The 25269-nt window shown below is 35.9% G+C and overlaps 1 protein-coding gene across 1 annotated transcript; it reads right to left on the reverse strand.

Moving 5' to 3' along the window:
- Positions 1–247: 247 nt before the first annotated feature.
- Positions 248–1159, reverse strand: LOC112763734 (uncharacterized). Its single transcript, XM_025809330.1, has 2 exons — positions 763–1159; positions 248–621 (listed from the first exon to the last, which is right to left on the reverse strand). The coding sequence occupies exons 1-2, from the start codon at positions 1157–1159 to the stop codon at positions 248–250; spliced, it is 771 nt and encodes a 256-aa protein (XP_025665115.1).
- Positions 1160–25269: the final 24110 nt, after the last annotated feature.

Raw genomic sequence — 25269 nt, forward strand, 5'->3', positions numbered from 1 at the left:
CTGCCGGTAGCCTGGTTGTCTCAAAAAACCCCATCACTGCAGCCATAAATTCAGGTCCAATCTCATTCCAACATCTCTTGATGAAGTTCATGTTGTATCCGTCAGACCCTGGTGCCTTGGACGACTCACAGTCCCATACAGCCTCTCTGATCTCCTCAGCTGACGGCAGCACTTCTAGAGCCATAGCATCCTCCTCACCTATTTGAACCACCAAACCATCTCTGAAGCCCATAATAGGAGAGTCTTCCTAGTGATATAACTCCTTGTAAAACTCCCTGATGGCAATCTTGATTCTAGCCTGATTCCTAACCAGCCTGCCGTTGATGACCAGAGAATCAATTCTATTGTTCCGCCTTCTTGCTGATGCTATATTGTGGAAGTATCTTGTATTTTTGTCCATATCATTCACGTGTCGAGACCGCGACATCTGCTTCCAATGAACTTCTTTTCTCATATACCAGCGCTCACAGCACTTAACCAGCGCCTTTCTTCTAGCCTCCAGTGTACCATCATATACTCCATTGCTAACCATATCATCAATCTTCTTGATCTCTTCCTCAAACTTTGTAATCTTCTTGTCTATTTCACCAAAGTTTGCCTTATGCCATCTTCCCAACGGTCCTGTCAGAGCCTTCAATTTATCTGTGAACTGTAGTTCCCCCAAACCTCTCTATTCCTCCTTAACCATCCTGAGAAACCCCTCATGCGTAAACCACGAATCCAGACTCCGGAATGGCCTCGGACCTCCTCTAAGCTTCCTACCCTCCACTATTAAAGGGCAGTGGTCTGACAAACCCCTTGGTCCACCTCGCAGATGTGCCTCTGGGAACTCTTCTAACCACTCCAGACTGACCAGAACTCTATCTATGCGACTACAAGAATGCCCGCGAAACCATGTAAACTTACGGTCGGTGAGCGGCAGATCCACTAAGTTCATGTCCTGTATCCAGATCTTAAAATCTTCCGCAGACCGTGTTAACCCAGCAGAACCTCTCCGTTCCTCCACATGTACTATTTCATTAAAGTCTCCCATAAAGCAGCAAGGAACCTGACATAACCCCGCTATATAACTCAACTCTTCCCACACTTGAATCTTCTCATCTCTACCATGTACACCATAGACCAAGACAAACGCACAGTGGAAGCTATTTTTTAACATTACTCCTTCAACACACAACCACCTATCTCCCTTATAGCAATTATTTAGTTTAAACACCACCTCATCCCATATTAACAAAAGTCCACCAGACGCACCATCAGAGCCTACATATTCCCAACCTGGACTACCTTATCCCCATATTCTTGCCACGTCAAAACTCGTCACTATCTGCCTTTTAGTTTCAACTAAACCTAACATATTATAAGTATAATAAACAATTAGGATAAATAACACACATTTTCTGAGTATATAAATATTTTGTTCCTTAAATCTCTTGTTCAGAATTATTTGGACGAATGGTTTGATGAAACAGAAACTAAGAATCCCAGGAGGACAGGTGAGTGGGAGATGTTGATCCGATGGCAGGGATACTTTAAAGGGACACCAAGTAGTGTAAGAGTTCAAAATGTGTAGGAGGTGTTGAATTGTATCTGAAAAAACTTATTGTTCCTCTTTATTTTTTTTTATTATTCATGGTATTTTTTAATGACATAATAATTAATTTGCTGTAAATTTAAGTTTTATTTAAAAATTAATTGGCCAATGAGTACATATACAAAGTAGAATTTAAACTCTAAAACACTTGCTGACAAATGAGTTGATTACTCCACTAATCCAAGATGATTATCGCTCCTCTTTGTATAAAAACTCTCTTGGTGGGGAAGTCAAATTATATTGAATGATTGTTCCTAGTTTCTTAATCCTAATCAGCATCTTTGGGCCGGATTGAGGTAAGTTCTTGGGCTTGGGAGTCACGCACCTCCAAAAAAGAATAGAAAAAATAGTGAGAGAAATTTTGAATTTATTCTGTATGCCTCAAAATGTGTGTATATGTTTGTGTGGGAGGAATGCTAGGGGCCAGCAACTTTTGTGATTTGTAGTCATCAAATAGCCATCAATGATGGTTTTAATGGTGTGAGATTGATGTGAGATTTTATCCAATGGCTTACTTTTCTTTGCTGGTTACATGCTGGCCAGAATTTAACAAAGTTGCTGGCCCCCTAGACTTTTCCGTTTGTGTGGTATTTAGCCAAAACATTTGTATTTAGATTTTAGAGTGTTATAATCTTCTATAGATTGTTTATTATTAGTTGATAAAGGTGATATCATCAACTTTGATATCAACCTTACATTATCTATTACATTAGGCAGCTAGTTAATCAAGTTCACTAACTGTGCTTACTAATTTATCATAGTTAAAAATCTGTTAGATCTATGGTTAGAAAGTAATCGTGGTAGAATTAGTTAGTTACTCTTAGTTATATTGTATATATAGCAACTCTTGTAATGAATTACAGTTTGAGATGCTCTATTCTACTTCAACAAGTTTATCCTACACTCATTTTTTGCTTTCTTTTCTTGCCTCACTTCTCTCATTGTTACTAAATCTCTGCAACCTCAAATTGATTGTGGTCATGCTTTTGTCATGGTGTGGTGAGCGTGGAAGTTGCGTTTATTTAGAGAATTCGAAAAAGCGAAGTTCTTGCTGAGAGTTCCTGATTTGGCCCATCCATAACAAATGATGAACAAATGGAGGATCCAGGATCAGACATAGACAATACGTTCTCTTCGAGCAATGTTTAGAGTATTATGAAACTCTTGAATCAACTCTTCAAGTTGCAGCACATTCTGAGTCTCCGGAACAAGCCGAATCCACCGCCTGCGAGTTTGGTGAGCACAAATCCAGATCCGCGCAGTGCTTATTACTTACACCCTGGTGAGAATCCTGAAGCCTCAATTGTAAATGTTACTTCAACTCCTTCCAACTATCATGCTTGGTCATGAGCGATGCGTCTTGCCTTGAGATCGAAAAATAAATTTAAATTTGTTGATGGTTCTCTATCTAAACCTGACAAAAATGATGCAAATTATCTTGCTTGAAAAAAATGCAACACGTATGAACTAGCTTGGATAAATTTAACTCTTAATAGCAAAATTTTACAGAGTGTTATGTGGAGTGAATTAGCATGTGATGTTTGGAATGATCTGAGTCATAGATATCATCAAGGAGACATGTTTAGGATGGCTGAACTAGAAGAGGAACTGTATATTTTGAAACAAGGTGACCTTAGTATAACAATCTATCTCAGTAAGCTAAAGGCCATTTGGGAAGAACTTGACAGTTTTCAACTGATTTCGAGTTGTGACTATGGAACTAAATGTGGTTATCGATTAGTTGTGATGTGGGGTGACGGAGAAAAATTGTCAGTTAGGAATTTTCACAAAATAATTCCGTTGAAGTATAGATCCAAACCAACAATCAACCCTCAATCAAAGTTTAATTTTGTTTGTCACAAGTGTAAATCAATGAAAATTGAGAATATTTAAACCTCAGGTCGTCTCTCAAGGAATTGCAGAAAAGCGTGCATATTATTGATTATGGGAATTTTGGGGGTTTTTATAATAAGAGACAAAAAATGTAAATAACAAAAAGATAAACTAACAACTAAGAAAGGTCTTGGCAAGGAATGAGAATTAGAATTCCTATCCTCATTATCATCATCAATGGTGATGGTAATTATCTTTTGCTCTCACTTAGTTAACCTCTAACAATTGAAGAAAAGTCAAGTGAGCAAAATTGACTCTAATCCACAAGTCCTAATCAAAGATTAGATTAAGTGGAATTCAAGCCAATTAGCAATCCTCAATCACCAATCAACAAAATAATTTAACAACTCAAGAGTTTCCAATACTCAATCCAAGCCAAGAATACAAAAATCTACTCTAAAACCCAACCAAGTATTTTATCAAACACTTGGAAGACATAAAATGAAAGCATGGTAAAATTACAATAATAATAAAATCTAAACTACCAATTACAAGAAAACAATAATAATAACTCAAACAAGCATCAAAGAAACATAAAACATCAAATTGCATTAATGAAAGTTGAAATTAACAAGAGTTCATAAAAGTAGAAATGGCAACATAGAGAAATAAACAAGAGAAATTAAGAATATTAAGACAATAGAACAATAAAATATAAAGAGAGTTGAACTAAAAACAAGAATTAGAACTTGAATCTAAGAAAATTTAACCTAAACTACCCTAAATTCTAGAGAGAAGTTAGAGCTTCTCTCTCTAGAATTCTAACCTAAAACATGATAAAAACCTAATTAGGACTCCTTGGTTCGTCCTCCCTTAATCCTTGGATTCAATAGCATTAGAAATGAGTTGGATTGGGCCCAAAATGAGCTAGAAATCGCAAATCACGTTTTCCATTAAATGAGTCATGTGCTGCATGTCACGCGTTTGCATGAGGCACGCGTACGCGTCACTTAACTTCATGTCCATTGATGGTAGCAGAAATTGGAGAATTAAAAATTGTTAATTTATATACGTTGCAAGTATAGTTCTTAACTCGCCAGAAATCTGCCTATCAATTTAAAAAGGTGTCACAGAAAATTGAAATTAAAATACTGGGAGTATGACTCCCAGGTCGTCTCCCAATGAGTTGCAGAAAAGTGTGCTATTTTATTAATCAGATGTTTTCAAAGAGATTTGAGTTGAGTAAACAGGAAATTAAATTGGTGAATTTGAATAATGTAAATAAAAGCCTTGACTGGGAGTTGATTAGTTGGAATCCCTATTATTGTTGGAATACTCTCAATATTAATTGACAATTAAAAGTTGTCCTGTTTAGTTATCCTTTACTAGGTAAGGGAAAGTCAAACAAGTTAGAATGCTACGTCTGTTCACAAGTTGCAATCAACTTAATTAAAAGAAATTGGTGTTAGTGACTAGAAGGCAATCCAACCATAAACCCAATTACAATTTTTCTTTTAAGCTTTCCAACTTAAGGGTTTCTTTCAATCAACTCCCCATCAAGTTAGGGAACTACTCGCTCATTGTAAATGTAAAATTCATAGCATATGAAAAGGAATTAAAGAAAGACATTGTAAATAAAAATCAAAATAGTCAATTAAAAATAAAAGTGATCCTTGTATTAAATAATCCTAAAAATATTCCAATGGTAAAATTAAACAAAGCAAAGGACATGGAAGAGTAAAGCCAAGTAAAGAAAACGAACTAGAATGACGAAGTCTTGATGAGGTAATAACTCTTGTCAGTGTCCCAATGCAAAGAGCAATCGAAAATTAAATCCTAAGAACTATGAATGTGTAGAGAGAAAAACCTAGAGGAGGAGTAAACTAGATCTAAAACTAAAAGTGTGTAGAATGAATGTTGTCCCTGGTTTCTGCATGTTCTCTGGCTCTAGTCTGCTGTTCTGGGCCGAAAACTAGGTCAAAATAGGGTCCAAAATCGCCCCCAGCGAATTCTGCAGATTATGCAGATCGCGCATGTCACGCGATCGCGTCATCCATGCGGACGCGTCATTCGCGCTTTTCCCTGTCACGCGTTCGCATCGTCCACGCCTCCGCGTCGCTTGTGCTTTTCCAATCCGCGCGGTCGCGTGAGCCATGCTGCCGCGTCCCTGCGATTTCTCCTCTTTCGCGCGGTCGCGTGAGCCATGCGACCGCGTCACTTCTCGCTGGTTATCTCCTCAATTTCTTGTGTTTCTTCCATTTTTGCTAGCTTCCTTTCCAATTTGCAACTCATTCATGCCCTATAAAGCCTGAAACGCTTAACACACAGATCACGGCATCGAATGGAATAAAGGAGAATTAAAATGCATAATTAAAAGTCCCTAGGAAGCAGTTTTCAATCATGTAATAATTTCAGGAAGGAAATATAAATGCACGCTAAATTAATGAATAAGTGGGTAAGGATCATGATAAAACCACACAATTAAACACAATATAAACCATAAAATAGTGGTTTATCAACCTTCCCATACTTAAACATTAGCATGTCCTCATGCTTAATTGAAGGAGATAAAATAAATAAGTATGAACATGTAGAAACTCATGCAATGCAATGCAATCCTATATATATGAATGCAACTATATGATTCTTGCCCACTTGATCAAAAGTAAATAGGTTCTTCAAAATAATTGCAAATCAAATTCCACTAATTCTATCATTATATAGTAAGACAGATAAAAGTGCAAGAAGATAGCTCATGAAAGCAGGGAACATGGAAATTCAAGCATTGAACCCTCACTGATGATGTATGTACACTCTAATCTCTCTAGTGTATAGGGTAATCACTCTATCCTTCTCTAATCATGCTCTCTAACTTTTGTTTTTCTCCTAACCAATCAACAACAGTTAATATACCAATGCAAACATCATGAGGTCTTTTCAAGGTTGTAATGGGGCCAAGGTAGGGGTAGGGATACATGTATGGTTAAGTGAGCTTATAAATTGAATCTTTAATTAACCCAAGCTTTAACCTAACCTATATATATTTAGTGTAACCTTAGAATTCATACCTAGCTACCCAGAATTCTCCTTTACATTCCATACTCATGTATCAACTTTTTATTTTAATTTTATCATATGTGCATTGATCTTTGAATTCTTAATTCAGCATTGGGGTAATTTTGTCCCCTTATTTATTTATTGATTTTTTATTTATTTATTTCTATATATATAGACATAAAAATAAACATAACTTATCAATGCACATATATTTTTAATTCTTATAGTTTCACATGAGTAGGTATCTAAATTCCCATTGTATTATCATGACACATTCCCTTAATAACTTTTGTTCCCACAATTTCCCATACTTAACTAGCACACACAATTCTATCTTAAGCTAACCAAAGATTCAATTTGGGATATACAATTGTTTTTCCGCTTAAGGCTAGTAATGTGGTGAAATATAGAACAAATGGGATTTAAAGGCTCAAAGTGATTAACAAAGGTAATTGAAAAGGGTAGGCTTAATTTGGATAAGTGAGTTTAAACAAATAATGGCCTCAATCATATGCAAGCATACAAATATAATAAATATTGGACATATAGGATGAAACAAAATATAGATTACAATAATAGAGAAGTAAACACACAATAATAAAATAATTATGGTTAAATAATGTAACCATGCATAAAGGCTCAACCTTCACAGGTTGTGTGTTCTTTAGCTCAAAAATCATGTTCCAAATACAACTTCAAGCAGATTTATCATAATTTTTTTTAATTGAGAATATGCAAATGCAGATGCACGAAAGTACTGATAAAGAGAAGAGTTATTGAATATGAAAAACTAAAAATAAAGAAAAGAACGATCATACCATGGTGGGTTGTCTCCCACCTAGCACTTTGCTTTAACGTCCGTAAGTTGGACGCTCCACTAGCTCAATCTTCTGCTATGTGGGGATCTTCCAAGAGGAAGATCTCAAGCTCCTTGTTTTTCTGCATCTTCTCGCCATGGTATAACTTCAGGCGTTGTCCATTAACCTTGATAAGTTCAGAACTTGAAGGATGACTTAGGTGATAAACTCCGTACGGTTCGGCCTTCTCTACTCTGTATGGACCTTCCCATCTTGATCTCAACTTACCCGGCATGAGCCTCAGTCGAGATTTGTAAAGGAAGACTAAATCCCCAGGTTGGAACTCCTTCCTCTTGATGTGCTGATCATGTGCAGCCTTCATCTTCTCCTTGTATAGTCTTGAGTTCTCATAAGCTTCTAGGCGAAGGCTCTCCAGTTCTTGCAGTTGCAACTTCCTTTCAGCTCTGACTTTCTCCATTCCCATGTTGCACTCCTTGACTGCCCAAAAGGCTCTGTGCTCTACTTTAACTGGGAGATGGCAAGCTTTTCCATAAACTAAGCGGAAAGGACTCATCCCAATGGGTGTTTTGTATGCTATTCTATATACCCAGAGTGCATCTTGTAGCCTGGTGCTCCAGTCTTTTCTATGAGGGTTGACTATCTTCTGCAAGATACACTTTATCTCTCTGTTTGACACCTCAGCTTGTCCATTGGTCTGAGGATGGTATGCTGTTGCAACCTTATGAATTATCCCATGCTTCTTCATTAATCATGTTAGTCTCCTGTTACAAAAATGGGTGCCTTGATCGCTCACGATTGCTCGCGGTGATCCAAAGCGACAAATAATATGGTTTCTCACAAAGGAAACAATAGTGTTAGCATCATCAGTGCGGGTAGGAATTGCTTCCACCCATTTGGAAACGTAATCCACTGCTAACAATATATAAAAATAACCATTAGAATTTAGAAATGGACCCATGAAGTCAATGCCCCAAACATCAAAAATTTCACAGAAAAGCATAATTTGTTGAGGCATTTCATCCCTCCTAGATATATTACCAAATTTTTGGCATGGGAGACAAGATTTACAAAACTCAGCAGCGTCTCTAAAAAGAGTAGGCCACCAGAATCCACAGTCTAAGATCTTTCTTGCTGTTCTTTGAGGGCCAAAATGTCCTCCACTCTCAGATGAGTGACAGGCCTCTAAAATAGTCTGGAATTCTGATTGAGGCACACACCGTCTAATTACCTGATCAGCGCCACATCTCCATAAATATGGGTCATCCCATATATAATATTTAGACTCGCTTTTCAACTTGTCTCTTTGATGCTTAGAAAAGTTTGGAGGAAATGTGCGGCTAACTAGATAATTAGCTACAGGTGCATACCAAGGGACTACCTCAGATACTGCTTGCAGGTTATCAAATGGAAAATTATCATCTATAGGAGTAGAATCATCCTTAATGTGCTCAAGGCGACTCAAGTGGTCTGCCACTAAATTCTGGTTACCACTCCTATCCTTTATTTCTAAATCAAATTCTTGTAATAGCAGTATCCAACGTATAAGCCTTGGTTTGGACTCCTTTTTAGATAATAGATACTTTAAAGCTGCATGGTCTGAATACACTACTACTCTAGTACCAAGTAAATAAGCTCGGAATTTATCCAAAGCAAAAATAATAGCAAGAAGCTCTTTCTCAGTAGTAGTATAATTGGACTGGGCAGCGTTTAAAGTCTTAGACGCATAAGCTATAACAAAAGGATCATTACCTTCACGCTGAGCCAGCGCTGCTCCTACTGCATGGTTGGAAGCATCGCACATGATTTCAAACGACTGGCTCCAGTCTGGTCCTCTCACAATTGGAGCTTGAGTCAGGGCGGTCTTCAGCTTATCAAACGCTTGTTTGCAATCCTCACTGAACTCGAACTCAATATCTTTCTGCAATAATCTGGACAAGGGGAGTGCTACCTTACTGAAGTCCTTTATGAATCTCCTGTAAAAACCTGCATGGCCAAGGAACGAACGGACCTCCCTCACAGAGGAGGGGTAAGGTAAACTAGAAATAACATTCACCTTTGCTGGGTCTACAGAAATTCCATTATTAGATACCACATGTCATAGTACAATCCCTTGTTTTACCATAAAATGACATTTTTCAAAATTTAATACAAGGTTTGTATTAACACATCTATCTAATACTCTAGATAATCCATCTAAGCAAAGGCTAAAAGAATCACCATAAACGCTAAAATCATCCATAAAAACCTCCATACAGTCCTCAATAAGATCAGAGAAAAGACTCATCATACACCTTTGAAAAGTAGCTGGTGCATTGCACAAGCCAAATGGCATTCTCTTGTAAGCAAAAGTCCCAAAAGGACATGTAAAAGTGGTCTTTTCCTGATCCTCAGGAGCTATATGAATCTGGAAATAACCTGTGTAACCATCTAAAAAACAATAATGTGATTTACCTGACAGGCGATCAAGCATTTGATCAATGAATGAAAGTGGGTAGTGATCCTTACGGGTGGCCTGGTTGAGACGCCTGTAATCAATGCAGACTCTCCAAGCATTCTGAACTCTAGTTGCTATGAGCTCTCCATGCTCATTCTTCACTGTAGTGACTCCAGACTTCTTGGGCACCACTTGTACTGGGCTAACCCATTCACTATCTGAAATGGGATAGATGATACCTGCTTCCAATAGTCTGGTCACTTCCTTTTTGACAACTTCCAAGATAATGGGATTCAATCTTCTTTGGGGTTGACGGACAGGTCTTACTCCCTCTTCTAAAAATATTCTGTACTCACATTGGTTACTCGCATGAGCCATGTGACCGCGTCACTTCTCGTTGGTTATCTCCTCAATTTCTTGTGTTCCTTCCATTTTTGCTAGCTTCCTTTCCAATTTACAACTCATTCATGCCCTATAAAGCCTGAAACGCTTAACACAGAGATCACGACATCGAATGGAATAAAGGAGAATTAAATTGCATAATTAAAAGTCCATAGGAAGCAGTTTTCAATCATGTAATAATTTCAAGAAGGAAATATAAATGCATGCTAAATTAATGAGTAAGTGGGTAAGGATCGTGATAAAACCACACAATTAAACACAATATAAACTATAAAATAGTGGTTTATCATCCATCTTAGCAAATTGCATATCATTTTGAAGTCTCAGATGTTAGCTTTCCAATGCAACTGAAACCGCCTCATTTGGAACTCTGTAGCTCAAGTTATGATTGATTTAGTACGAAGAGGTCAGGATTGACAGCTTAGCAATTCCTTCTTTTCTTCATGAATTCTCCCACTGTGCATGCTTTTCTTCCATTTCATCAAACCATCCTTACCTTCAAAACCTTAAACCACTCAAACAAATATATCAAGACATCGAACGGAATTGAAGTGAATTAAATTTAGCAATTTAAGAGGCTAAAAAGCATATTTTCACTTTTAAGCACAATTCAGGAGAGATTCATAAAACCATGCTATTTCAATGAATAAGTGTAGAAAAAGTTGATAAAATTCACCAAATGCAATACAAGATAAACCATAAAATTGTGGTTTATCAATCTCCCCACACTTAAACAATAGCATGTCCTCATGCTAAGCATCACTAAAGACAAGAAATGGGGTATGAACATTTATTTAATGCAATCTATCTAAATGAAATGCATGCAACTATTTGGTCAAAATAAATCAATTTCCAATAATACATATATAAACATAAGGGCTAAAGCATTCACAATCAAATCAAATCCACAACTAATTAGAGTTATAGAAAAGAATTATAACTTGCAAGATAAGAAATAATAACCGGTGGAAACATAGAATTGACCAATCCCTCACCGGATGTGTATACGCTCTAGTCGCTCAAGTGTTTAGGGTTGATTCTCTCAATTCTCCTCTAATCATGCTTTCTAAGATTTGTTTTTCATCTAACAATAAAAAATCATTCAATGTATGCATACATATATCATGAGGACTTTTCAAAGGTTGTAATAGGGTTAGGGTCAAGGTAAGGATATATATGGCTAAGTGAGCTTGAAATTTGAATCTTTGATTAACTTAAACTCTCACCTAACACATATAACAACCTATGCAATTCAAAGCAAACCTAACTACTCATTCTTCACTTTTTCACACACTCATGCGTTCTTTTCATTTCATCACATATGCATTTTCATTATTACTCAACTTTGGGGCATTTTGTCCCCTTTTTATTGCTTTCTTTTTTCTCTTTTTCTTTTTCTTTTTATTTTCCTTTTTTTGTTTTTCTTTTTCGTCTTTTTTTTAAATAAAATATATACAAAAGTATCAATGCATATGGTTTAAACATTTAATGTATGAGTATGTACCCAATTCCCAATTCCCAAGATCTTCAACAAAAAATACAAAAATACACTTTTATCTCGACCAATGTTCCCAAACTTTCCCACACTTGAATGATACACACTCTCACTAGCCTAAGCTAATCAAAGATCCAAATTAAGGACATTTATTATTTTTTGCTTTAAGGCTAGTAATGTTCTAAATTTAAGAACAAATGGAGGTTAAAATAGGCTCAAAATTGGCTAACAATAGTGGATAAAAAGGTAAGGCTATTTGGGTAAGTGAGCTATTTGAAATAAAGGCCTCAATCATATAAATGCATTCATACACAAAATAATAGACATAAAGAATCAAACAAATCAAAGATTACAATCATAGAAAGAGAATAACACACAAGAATGAAATAATAGTTATATGATGCAACCAGACAATTAGGCTCAAAACTCGCAAGCTTATGTGTTCTTAGCTCAAAAATCATGTTCCACAATATATAATTCAAGCAAGTTCAATGAAAAAATATTTTTACTCAAATCAATTAGAATGTCAATGCCCTATAGATAAATTCCTTGAAAAATTTTATTATTTTGACTAAACTTATTATATATATGCAAACCAAAAAAATGCAACTAAGAATTCTAAAAGACCTAGTAATAGAAGAAAAACAAATAAAATGTGAAAGTGTTAGGATTAGAATTTTTCACCCAAAAAAATCGGCCGATTGGTTGGACGACCTCCCCACACTTAAAAGTTTTCATCGTCCTCAGTGTATTCTACGATGAGCAAGGGGTGTACGGCGACTTCACAAATTGCCACCTTTAGCTGGTGGATCAACCGGCTGCTGCATGTTCTTTCTTCCGCTTCTCTTTTCGCTTATGGTGACTTATCTTGAAAATAGAAAACAAGATAAGAAGACAAGTAAATGCAATAGCAAGGAAGCATATATTGTTGGAAGGAGGTAAGAATCACTAAAATGAAGTGAGTGAATAAGTGTGTGACATTAAGAAAAAAAGTGTGTGAGTTCTAAGTTGCATGCGGTTTAGAACACACACACTAGCATAGAAAGCTATGTCACAATTATACAAAAGAAGTATGCACTTCACTCATTCTAGTGTGCTTGAGACTCTTTAAAGGAAACTTGTAGGTTAAGACAAACAGACAAGTAATAAAGAAGCAAGAAAAGCATTCAAGCAATAATCAAGCAATTGTGAATTGGATAATGAAGGAAATTGGTTGATGTGCAAGAGAACTTAATGGACCAAATGAAATATAGAGCTCACACATCAATCAATGATACACATTGAAGTTTGTTTGCATCACCTAATTGACATTAAGTGGGAAACATGGTTGCTATGCAACTTAGGAAAAGAGAGATATAAGATGAGATCAATCACATAGCAAGTATGGTCTACAAAACTTAAAAAGCTCAAAAAATGTCACTAGGTAAGCTTATGATCCAATTCCACAATTCCTCAATTTCAATGTATCAACTAGGTGACTTAAATAAAAATCAATCATAAACAAGCATCACCTAACAAAAAATGCATCGACTACATACAATTGTCTAATAATATATAATGAAATCAAATCACATGGTGGCTAGCTACAACATGCAATTTAGAAATCCAAAAAATATTCTTGAAGGCAATGTCATAAGTACTTGGTATGCATAAATAATAAGCATGCAAAACTCAATACCAAGTAACAAATATAACCTCAATAAAGAAATCCAATAATGACTATTAACAACAATGATGCCAAAATAGCTTCCTATCAGTAATCAACAGCAATAAACAACAAATTAGCAAATCAAATCAATAATCTAACACTTTCACCAAAACAGAAAATTAAACTAACTAACTAACTAATTAACTAACTAACTAACTAACTAAAAGAGATGATGGTGGATGGTAAATGGTGGTGGTGGATGATGGTTGGAAGAAGGAAGGAAAAGAAGAAAAGAGAGAAGAAGAAAAGAAATGGAGAGAAGAGAAGAAAAGAAGAGTCTGTTAACAGAGGAGGTGACGTGTAAGCGTGGGTCACACGTACGCGTGACATGGGAGAATGGGATACGACACGTACGCATCTGGAAAGCGTAAGCGTGAGAAGAGAAAATTGGGAGTGACGCGTGATAAACCCCAATTTTGTGGTTTATCCTATTCTTAATTTGGGAGATTTTATCACCTTTTCTCACATTTATTCAATGAAATAGCATGATTTTGTAATTCTCCTTAAATTTGTGCTTAAGTGTGAAAACATGCTTTTTAGGCCTTAAATTTGCCAATTCTAATTCACTTTAATTCCATTCAATGCCTTGATATGTTTGTTGAGTGATTTCAGATTCATAAGGCAAAGATTGGATCGAAGGAATGAAAAAAAAGCATGCAAAGTGGGAGAACTCATGAAGAAATGAAGGAATTGCTGAGTTGTCAATCCTGACCTCTTTGTACTAAAATGATCATAACTTGAGCTATAGAGATTCAAATGAGACAGTTTCAGTTGCGTCGGAAAGCTAACTTCTGGGGCTTCAAAATGATATAAAATTTTCCATAGTTTTCTTGCGTTTGATGACGCGTACATGTCGTTCCACGCGCACGCATCGTAGGATCAGCGTGACTCACTTAAGGCAACTCGTGGCCAGCAATTTCTGAAGCATTTTGGGCCCAATCCAACTCATTTCTGATGCTATTGAACCCAAGGATTGAAGGAGGAATGAACCAAGTAGTCATGGTTTAGTTTTTCATCATGTTTTAGGGTAGAATTCTAGAGAGAGAGAGGCTCTCTCCTCTCTCTAGATTTAGGGTTCTTATTTCCATTTCCTTTTTGATCTAGATTTTAATCTTGTTTCATTTTAGTTTTCTTTTACTTTTACTTGTTCTAGCATTTTAGTTTAGTCACTTCTCTTGTTAATTTATTATTTTTCTCTCTTTTATGTTGATGAACCATTGTTGGATCTTGATTTCTTCTAATGCAATGTTATGTTTCCATGTCTTCTTTTATGTTTACCTTTATTGCTATTATTGATTTCTTGCTTATGATAGTTATGGATTTTGTTAATTCTTGCATTTTGTAATGTTTACTTTTATTGCACTCTAGGTGTTTGATGAAATGTTTTCTCTAGTTTTTGAGTAGTTCTCTTAACTCTTGGCCTAGGCTAAGGAAATTGGGTAACCTTGAGTCATTGGGTCTCAATGAATTGGTGATTTGAGAACCCTATGTGGTGAATTTGATAACCATTGACTCTAGCCTACTACTAAGTTCATTAGTAGCTAGGTTAGGTTTATGGATTGATGTTGATCAAGCCTATTTGACGTACTTAATGCTTTGAGGTAGACATTATACTTGCTTCAAGCATAGAGGTAGACTTAATGGGTTGATCCCTCATAATTGTCAATATATGGTTTGTTGACAACGATGGTGATCTCAATTCCTATGCTTAACCAAGAGTTGTTTGCCTTTCTTTATTAGTTCTTGTCATTTACTTTCTTGTTATTTACTTTTCTTGTTAACTACAAATCAAATCCCTTGCATCTTCATAGCCAATAATTGATCACTTCATTGCAATTCCTTGTGAGATGACCCGAGGTTTAAATACTTCAGTTAATTTTCATTGGGGTTTGTACCTGTGACAACCAAATTTTTTATTGAAGATTGTTTGTTGGTTTAGAAACTATACTTGCAACGAGAATTTATTTGTAAAATTCTATACCAACAATAATCCTTGTATCAACGCGTACGCGTGGAAAGACATTGTGCTAGATGCACAATTCCTGCACACTACGTGCAGAACTCACTGTCTGGACCGTGCGATGGCACAGTGCCAGCATAAAAAATTCATGATCCAGGTTTATGGGTCGACGCATACGCATCGGTCACGCGTATGCGTTAAAGGAATTGTGCGCCTTGCATCAAGCCAGCACGGTTCTCGCACAACTTTCTGTCTGGAACGTTCAAATTCTGGGGGTCACGTGTACGCGTGGGCCAAGCGTACGCATGAAGGAACTTTTTTTTTTAGAAATAGAATAGAAACAGGGCACTCCCACTATTTACATGTCTAACACCAACGAAAATTCAAATATAACAAAATCCTTATCAATTCAAACAAGGATGAAATTCAAGACAACTAACCTAACTCAAAGCATAAATCTAACAAACAAACTAGCAACCAAAGCAATATATCCAAGAGTGATATAAAAGGAAAGAAATTACCAAACAATGGTAACTCAATTCATTCATCAACTATATATACAAAAGAATGGAAAGAGGTTACCATAGTGGTGTGTCTCCCACCTAGCACTTTTATTTAATGTCCTTAAGTTGGACATTTGGTGAGCTTTTTGTCATGGTAGCTTGTTCTTGTACTCATCCTTGAACTTCCACCAATGCTTGGGCTTCCAATAAGCTCGACCATTCCAAATTAATTGTATCAAGCCTTGATGGAGTTCCACACAAGCTAAGGGCTCCCAAGTTGATCTTCGTATATTCCAAGGTCCCAAATCTTGTTTCTACACCTGTCTTCTAATTGATCACCATTATTCCACTTGGGTGGTATAACCTTGGAATCCTCACTCAAGCACCCAAACAACTTCCTAAAACCAAGCAATCTAGCTATACACCAACCTTTGTATTTAGACTTTGAGCATGTAGCCATAATGAACCTTGATTGGCATTTCCAACCACTAACCATCTCTCTCTTACTCTTAATTCCACAAAGAGTCCTAAGTTAAGCATCTGTCTCAAGCAAACCGTATTCAAGCGGGAAAGTAAAGCTTAGGGATAATAATTTTACCCACTTGAATGTTGTGTTGGATGGTGACTTAGAAAAGGGTTGTTTCCAACGGCTTTGACAATGTATGCTTCACTCCCTTGTGTTCTTCCTTGACTACTTCCACCTCTTAACAAGGGTCTTGGAGGTTGTTCATATTCTTCTTTGACCTCTATTTCATGTCCAATAGGAGAGGATTCAACAAAATTATTGAGGGGATTAGTTAGTGTAGATAAAAACTCATCAATGATTGAATCCATCTCTTGATCAAACTCTTCAACCTTAGAGGGATCTACAATTTTTGGTTCCCATGGACTTTCAACATCTCCTAAGTCTTCAACCACTTCTTCCTCTTCAACAATTACGACTTCCTCCAATTTTTCCAATACAAAGTCCCATTCTTCATTTTCTACTGGAGTTTCTAATCTCTCTTTCATACTTCACTCTTCATTAGATTTTTCACATTCAGCAATAGGAGTACTTTAAGTATTTAAGCGTTGGGATGCAAAGTTTTTTACTACCTCGGTCAAGGTAGCCATGAATTCTAGTTGCCTCCTTTGAGATTCACGTTGCTCATGAAGTAATGAAATAAAAGTGTCATTCATTGGAACTTGGGATGGATAGGAGGGTTCATTGTTTGGGAGAAAGGATTCATAATAGGAAGGTGGTTCATCTTGATACGGATATGAAAATGGTGTATATTGAGGTGGTTCTTTGGAGTATTGATGTTGGAATTGTTGTGGTTCTATGTATGGTTCATATGGCTCATATGATTGTTGGTATAGTGGATATGGAGTAGGATCATATAGAGGTGTTTGATGGTATGAGGCTTGTGAGTATGGTGGTTAAGGACTATATTGAGGAAGGGGGTCATAGGCATATGGTGGTTATGGTTGATAACCATAAGGAGGTCCACCATAACCATTGGATTGGTATGCATCATGGTATAGTTCTTGCTCATAGTACATTGGAGGAGGTTGTTTCCATGAAGGTTGATCATATGCTTGAAGCTCCTCCCACCTTTGATTGTTCCATCCTTGATGCATATCCTCATTAAAATTCCCATTTTATATAACATAGTTAGAACCAAACTCATAGCCAAAGTGATAAGAATTCATAGTGACAAGAGAAAATAAAGACAAAAACTAGTAAGAAATAAAGAAAAAAACTCCTAAAACTAGCAAAAACTAGCAAACAAACCAAAAATAAAGCTATTCACAATATTAACATATATACAATAACCAATAACAAGCACACATTTACAATTCCTCGGCAACGGTGCCAAAAACTTGATGGAAGAAAATCGTCGGTTAGAATTTTCAGAAAAATAATCTCATCGAAGTATAGATCCAAACCGACAAACAACCCTCAGTCAAAGTTTAATTTGGTTTTCACAAGTGCAAACCAATAAAAACCGAGAGTATTTAAACATCGGGTCATCTCTCAAGGAATTGCAAGAAAGCATGCATATTATTGGTTATGAAAATTTTGGGGGTTTTTATAATAAGAGACAAGAAATGTAAATAACAAAAAAAAATAAACTAACAACTAAGAAAGGTCTTGGCAAGGAATGGGAATTAGAATTTCTATCCTCATTATCATCCTCAATTGTGATGGTAATTACTCTCACTTAGTTAACCTCTGATAATTGAAAAAAAGTCAAGGGAACAAAATTGACTCTAATCCACAAGTCCTAATCAAAGATTAGATTTAGTAGAATTCAAGCCAATTAGCAATTCTCAATCACCAATCAACAAAAGAATTTGATAACTCAAGAGTTTCCAATACTCAACACAAGCCAAGAATACAAAAATCTACTCTAAAATCTAACCAAGCATTTTATCAAATACTTGGAAGGCATAAAATGAAAGCATGGTAAAATTACAGTAGTAATAAAATCTAAACTACCAATTACAAGAAAACGATAATAACAACTCAAACAAGTATCAAAGAAACATAAAACATCAAATTGCATTAATGGAAGTTGAAATTAACAAGAATTCATAAAGGTAGAAATGGCAACATAGAGAAATAAACAAGAGAAACTAAGATTATTAAGACAATAGAACAATAAAATATAAAGATAGTTGACTAAAAACAAGAATTAAAACTTGAATCTAAGAAAGTTTCTAAGAAAGTTTGACCTAAACTATCCTAAATTCTAGAGAGAAGCTAGAGCTTCTCTCTCTAGAATTCTAACCTAAAATATGATGAAAACCTAATTAGGACTCCTTGGTTCATTCTCCCTCAATCCTTGGGTTCAATAGCATCAGAAATGGGTTGGATTGGGCCCAAAATGAGTTAGAAATCACAGATCACGTTTTCCATTAAATGAGTCACGCGCTGCATGTCACGCGTACTCATGAAGCACGCGTACGGGTCACTTAAGTTCATGTCCATCATATTAAATTGCATATCATTTTGAAGCCCCATATGTTATCTTTCCAATGCAACTGGAACCGCCTCATTTGGACCTCTTTAGCTCAAGTTATGATCGATTTAGGCATGGTTTGGTAAAACTTTTTGGAGAGGTGCTTGTACTTTTAAAAAGCACAAGCACCTCATTTTGCGTTTGGTAAATTAAAAAGCCCAAGTGCTTGTGCTTGCAGTTTTTAAAAGTTAGGAGTGCTTTTGAAAGCACCTAACAATGAGCTTTTCAAAGTTGACTTGTGCTTTTTAAAATTTAAAAGTCTAATATAACCTTATATGTTAACTAATTTTCAAATTTAATGCTTACATTTATGTCTATTATAGTATTTTTAAATTTTAAAAGCTATTTTACCAAACGCAATTGTTGTTGCTTGTGTTTATTGAAAGCTATTTTTAATTTGATTTACCAAACATAAATGCTACAACTTTTATAAAGCCATCTTTTAAAAGTTAGCTTTTATAAGCTACTTTTGAAAAGTAAAAGCTTTACCAAACTAAGCCTTAGTACGAAGAGGTCAGGATTGACAACTTAGCAATTCCTTCTTTTCTTCATGAATTCTCCCACTTTTCATGCTTTTCTTCCATTTCTTCAAGCTATCCTTGCTTTCAAAACGTTAAATCACTCAAACAAATATATCAAGATATCAAACAAAATTGAAGTGAATTAAATTTAGCAATTTAAGGGCCTAAAAAGCATGTTTTCACTTTTAAGCACAATTTAGGAGAAATTCACAAAACCATGCTATTTCAATGAATACATGTAGGAAAAGTTGATAAAATCTACCAAATTCAATACAAGATAAATCATAAAATTATAGTTTATCATGGGATTACTAAATAAACAGAAAGGTAGTGAGACTGCTCCGAAGCCTCAATGAGGAATATAGCCATGTACGCTCTCAGATTATGCTTCTATAGCCGATGCCCGATGTCAACACTGCTCTCTCAATACTCACTCAACAAGAAAGACAATTTCACTCAAATGATGCTACTGAAGCTCGAGTTTTAATCAGCTCCTCGGATCTTATTGAAAGTGGAAAGTCAATTCAATTTTCTAATGGTAGTAACTATAGAGGCAAAGGACATTTCTGAAGAGGAAGGGGTAGTAGAGGAGGAAGAAGACCTTCTAAAGTGTGCTCTTATTTCTATAAAATCGAACATTTGGTAGATACATGCTATAAAAAACATGGCTTGCCTCCACATATGAAACAACATCGATCTATGAACTGTGCCAATGCTTTGTTGGCTGGAGAAGAATGTGATGAGTCCAGTGTAATTTTATATGATTCAACTCAGAAGCAAGATGGTAAGAATCTACAAAACTTGTTGCTATCTCAAGAACAAAAGGAAGCCTTAATTGCACTTCTCCAACAAACTGATAATACTCAATCAAAATTCACAAATCAAGCCATCACTCCAAGTTCATAAATACCATCCTAGTCAAGTATCTCGCACCACACTCTATCCATGAGTCCGCATGTTTCTAAGGTTTTATTTTCAAAATATTTTTGTTCAAACTCTTGGGTTGTCAATAGTGGAGCAACCGATCATGTCACTTTCTCATTGAAAATTTTTTTTAGTTACCGAAATATAAAACCGGTTCTTGTCACACTCCCAGATGGTAGCAAGACCTTAACTAGAATAGCTGAAACTGTTGTATTTTCTAACCACTTGTATCTCACAGGAGTTTTATATATCGCTTGTTTTACTTTCAACTTGATGTCTGTTTCTAAAGCCACAAAATTTTTGCATTGTCATTTTTCTATCACTGACACAACTTGTGAGATACAGGACAGGAATACTTAGAAGACGATTGGGTTTGCTACGAAAATTGGAGATCCCTACAGATTGTCGAATCCCATACTGCATCCATAACTACCAAGCGGTATCACTACACCCACCATGCATTTCCATACTAAACTTGCTAATGACACAATAGATCAGGTTCATGTAGTCACACCCAGTCTACGGGACATTTTAACACATAATGCATCTAGTTTACATATAGACACAGGGAATAAGTCAATTGACATAGCCAAATTGTGGCACTATAGATTAGGACATGTACCTGCCACAAAAATGATTGCTATAAATAAAAGTCATTCTTTTATCAAATGTTCATATTACAATTATCCATGTGAATTTCTCCATTTCGCAAAACAAAAATGGTTATCATTCAAGCTTAGCTATACAAAATCTAATGATATTTTTTATTTGGTTCATATGGATAGTTAGGGACCTTTGGCAACCCCTTCCATTGTTAGTCTCTGCTATTTTTTTACGATTATAGATGATAAAAATTGATTCACATGGATATATTTTGTGAAATTAAAATCAGAAACTCAATCATTGATAAAGTATTTTGTAGCATATGATGAAACATAATTTGGAAAGAAAATCAAAATCATAAGGTCTGACAACGGCCCTGAATTCAATTTACTTACTTTTTATAACCCTAAAAGCATGATTCATCAAACCTCATGTATTGAAACACCATAACAAAATGGAGTGGTGGAGCGCAAACATCAACACATTCTGGCATAACTAGGGCATTGATTTTCCAATCATCCATTTCAAAAACATTTTGAACTTTTTCTGTCCATTTAATTAATAGATTGCCAATGTCTAAATGACCAATCCCCGTATGAAGTCTTATACTCTGCCAAGCCCAATTTGATGAATTTGAAAGTGTTTGGGTGTCTTACTTTTATATCAATGCTGCCCTTCGTAGGAAATTGAATGCTAGAGCAAGGAAATGCCTTTTCCTTGGCTATAGGCACAATGTCAAAGATTTTGTTTGCGCACACGAGAACTTTTTCTTTCTAGATACGCACAATTTTGTAAACACATTTTTCCACTAAAAGGTCCTATGGCTAATGCTTCCGGTTCTACAGTACATGTGTCTAATCCCTTACAATTTGAATTTAGATCCTTTTGATACTTTTTTACATCATCATACTACATCACCATCTGGCGACATTGTCCAGCATAATCATGATGACCCACAGTATTTTGTTGACACTGTTGCATCCCCGCCACCACTTAGTAGTGAGTCCCCTGTTAAGGCTGCCACACCACCACCTTATGTGACCTTTTGTGTAAAATTAAAGTGTAAATTTTTTTTGTTTAAGAGACTATTAAGATGGTCAGAAAAATAGGCCCTGCACAGTTACAATTTAGTCTGAAATTGGCATAATTTGAAATTTAAATTACATAAAATCATGATGAAAATGTGACAATTCCAATAGAAAAAGATTAATTCAACGAGATTTAGGAAATCCTTTGTTAAGTGTATAATAAAGGATGGGCTTGACTGAGGAGTTGGTGGGATGGATTATATGTATGATTGACAACAGAGACATTGTGGCTTATGAGGATGGGCCGATACCTGATTAGGGATCATTATGTTGCCTTGTCAGTCATTCTTGACCTTGGGAGTAGTAGTAAAATTTGTGCCTAAATAAGATATCATGTAATTTCAATAAGGAAAATTACTTCTATGAATAACCTTAACCGGCCACATTCCTACTTTTAATTTTTTTGCGATTGATATTTTCTTTTCAGCGAGAAGGTCGATGTGATCGAGTAGCCAATGCAGTCACGTTAATTGCGCCGGGCCACTCCGACGGGCCCAATACAAATTCTTTTTCACAAAGACCACCAGTATATAGAAAAGGAAGAGTATACAAGAAGCTAACGGATTGTATTAAAGTATTTCTACTATAACATTGCCTAAAGGTTTGAAGCTTTTCATGGAAGTCATGATGGTGAAGCATGACAAAGTAATGGAGATGAATCTATCTATGGATGAATAGCTGGCGATGGAATCAGGCATTGACAAGTAAGTATGGATAACCTCAACAATGTCATTAAATCTTTCTGAAAAGACCTTGGTGGTAATAAAATGAGCTTTATTGTAAGTTTCATTCAGGAAAGTCCCAGATGACAGAACCAAGTCATCCAACAACATAGATGACAGGCTGTTAGACCTTCTCGGTCGCATTAAGGAGGTAAGAAAAAAATTATCCATCATGTGATTTTCTAGTATGTGGTATTAGCCATTTAATAGGGCCTACATTAGAACTTATGGTAGATTTTGACTACACTGTTGGGTTCATATTGTAGCATCTTGGTCAAGAGAAGAGCACGACGGCCGTGATAGTGAAGTTACAGGCGGATCAGATACAGAAGCTGACTGAAGTGGTAATGGGGCATGGGAAGGTTCTGGAAGCACAGTTGAGTGAACAAAGGAAGTTTTCTGATGTTGTAAAAAAAGGTAGTAAGAAGGTCTCAAGGACTTAAGTCGGTGTTCATCCAAAGTCAAACAACGGTGAAAGGACTGAGGTGTCAAAATGCAACATTGCAAAAGACAAAGGAAAGGCTAAGGTTACTGAAGATACTTAAAAGCCTTTAAAGAAGGGCAAAAGTCAAAAGAATGCTGATGGTTCCAATTCAAAGAATTCAGCTGTACCATTGAAGGTACGTATGAATGGAGTATTCGATAGTATTCTTTGTTAGTATTTACAATGTGCATCTCTTTGAATAGATTTGTAACTGTTAATGTTTCGTAGGAAAAAGTTAGATTTTGATCCAAAGGATGAATCCAATTGTGAAACTGTGTTGATAGATTAATGAAGGTACTGAATGTTTAATAACTTTATATTTCTTGCAAGTAAAATGTAGCAGATACTAACTATATGTTTTCGTTTTTTAAAATGTCAGGATTGGAGATATGTGTTCTGCTATTTAGAGGAGGTCATTGGTACCTCATGATTGTCTACCTTTGTAATGGTGAACTGGTATACCTTGATTTGGCTAAGACCAATGTTGTGGTTGAGAAAAAGGCTCAACTTGATCAGATGAAGTATGTTGCAAGTGTATGTGTATTCGGTGCTTGTCATTGTAGAGTGGGCACGAGGTGAGTCGTGTCAATACTTCACATTTCTATGATTGCAACCCTTTTTTATTGAGAATATGCTGAATGAAATCGGATTTTACAAAGACTATCAGCAAGGGCAACCTTTCTATCTAAGATGTTCGTCATACCACCTTGTGGAATGAGAAATTGGACAGCGAGATCTAAACCTCACCATGTAGGTTATTATTTCAGTGTTGACTGTGGCATATGGGTAGTGTAGTGGATGATTCAATCACATCTTTGGTGAGATTATAACTTGCAAGTAAATGTGGAAACTCTTGCATTTTCAATCATGCTAGACACTGTATATTTTGCTAACATATTGCTAATGTTCCTGTAGGTTGTTAACGATGCCACCAGGATGAGATTGGTAGTTGATTTGGTTATGGTTAGGCATAATGTCATCCGCTACGATATTTTTCGGATGGCGGTTGATAGCTGGAATAATATGGTTAGGATTTCAGTAAAAAAGAGTCGCAATCGTGGGAATCCTCCACCAAGCACCAGCTTGTCATTTTAGCCTGGAGCTACTTGAATCTTTTCAAGTTATGACTGATTTTTTGTATTGGGGTTGTGACATATTGCTTGTAATCGAAAGATGCCCTAATTAGTTATCCAATGTTAGCTACGTATAATGTCGTGTGTATTAGAACCCAAGATAAGTTGGGTGACTAATATGAACTGATGAAAGTGTTTGGGTGGCACCTATCTTTATATATGAGAAGGTGTGTAATTATAGTTCTTTTGGTAATTATAAGGATTAGAGCTAGCTGCACATACCCTATGGATTAGTCTGTTGTACTGTCCATTGATTTGGGTCGGTCTTTTGATCATATTGGGCCCATAGGGAGCACCAACCCTTGAATATTTTGCATCATACCTTTTATCTTTCTATATATAAAAAATAGCATGTATTGTATGAAAAATGGTTTCTTGGTAAATATTTCACGGTTATTAATTATTCAACAGATTTGATATCAAATGATGTATCATTGAAGCCCAAATAAGCTTTAGCAATATCATGGGCCCATAATATTAACATGATCTAAGGCTTTAAAGAGCCTAAAACATGGTCACCAATAACATTTACTGTATGCATTTTTAGCAAAATAAAAACTAAGGCATAAGTTCCAATATGGTGGTCGAGATTGTTAAACTCATTTAATCGAGACTCACTAAGCATAATAATGACTAATAACGAGCATCATCATGTATCTTCAACGCAATAGTAAACTAGCATCGTTACAACATTGGAATTCCACCACTACTGCTCCAGATAATACCATCCATTGAAGAAGATCAACACATCATTACATTTCGAAGTTCTATTTTAGCAATGATATCGTTAGCCACAACTGCCACACAAATGGATGTCATAAGAGGCCATTCCATATTCAATACAAGTTCTACAACGATACGGGTATCTAAATCCCACAATAACATACCTTCTCATCTAATGAACAGCTACCACGTTTGATGACAGATGTTTGGGTGCAAGGCATTGCTATCTCACCTTGGTCATGGACCATATTAGTGTCTTTCC

Source organism: Arachis hypogaea, chromosome 17 (assembly GCF_003086295.3).
Source record: "Arachis hypogaea cultivar Tifrunner chromosome 17, arahy.Tifrunner.gnm2.J5K5, whole genome shotgun sequence".
Lineage (NCBI taxonomy): Eukaryota > Viridiplantae > Streptophyta > Magnoliopsida > Fabales > Fabaceae > Arachis > Arachis hypogaea.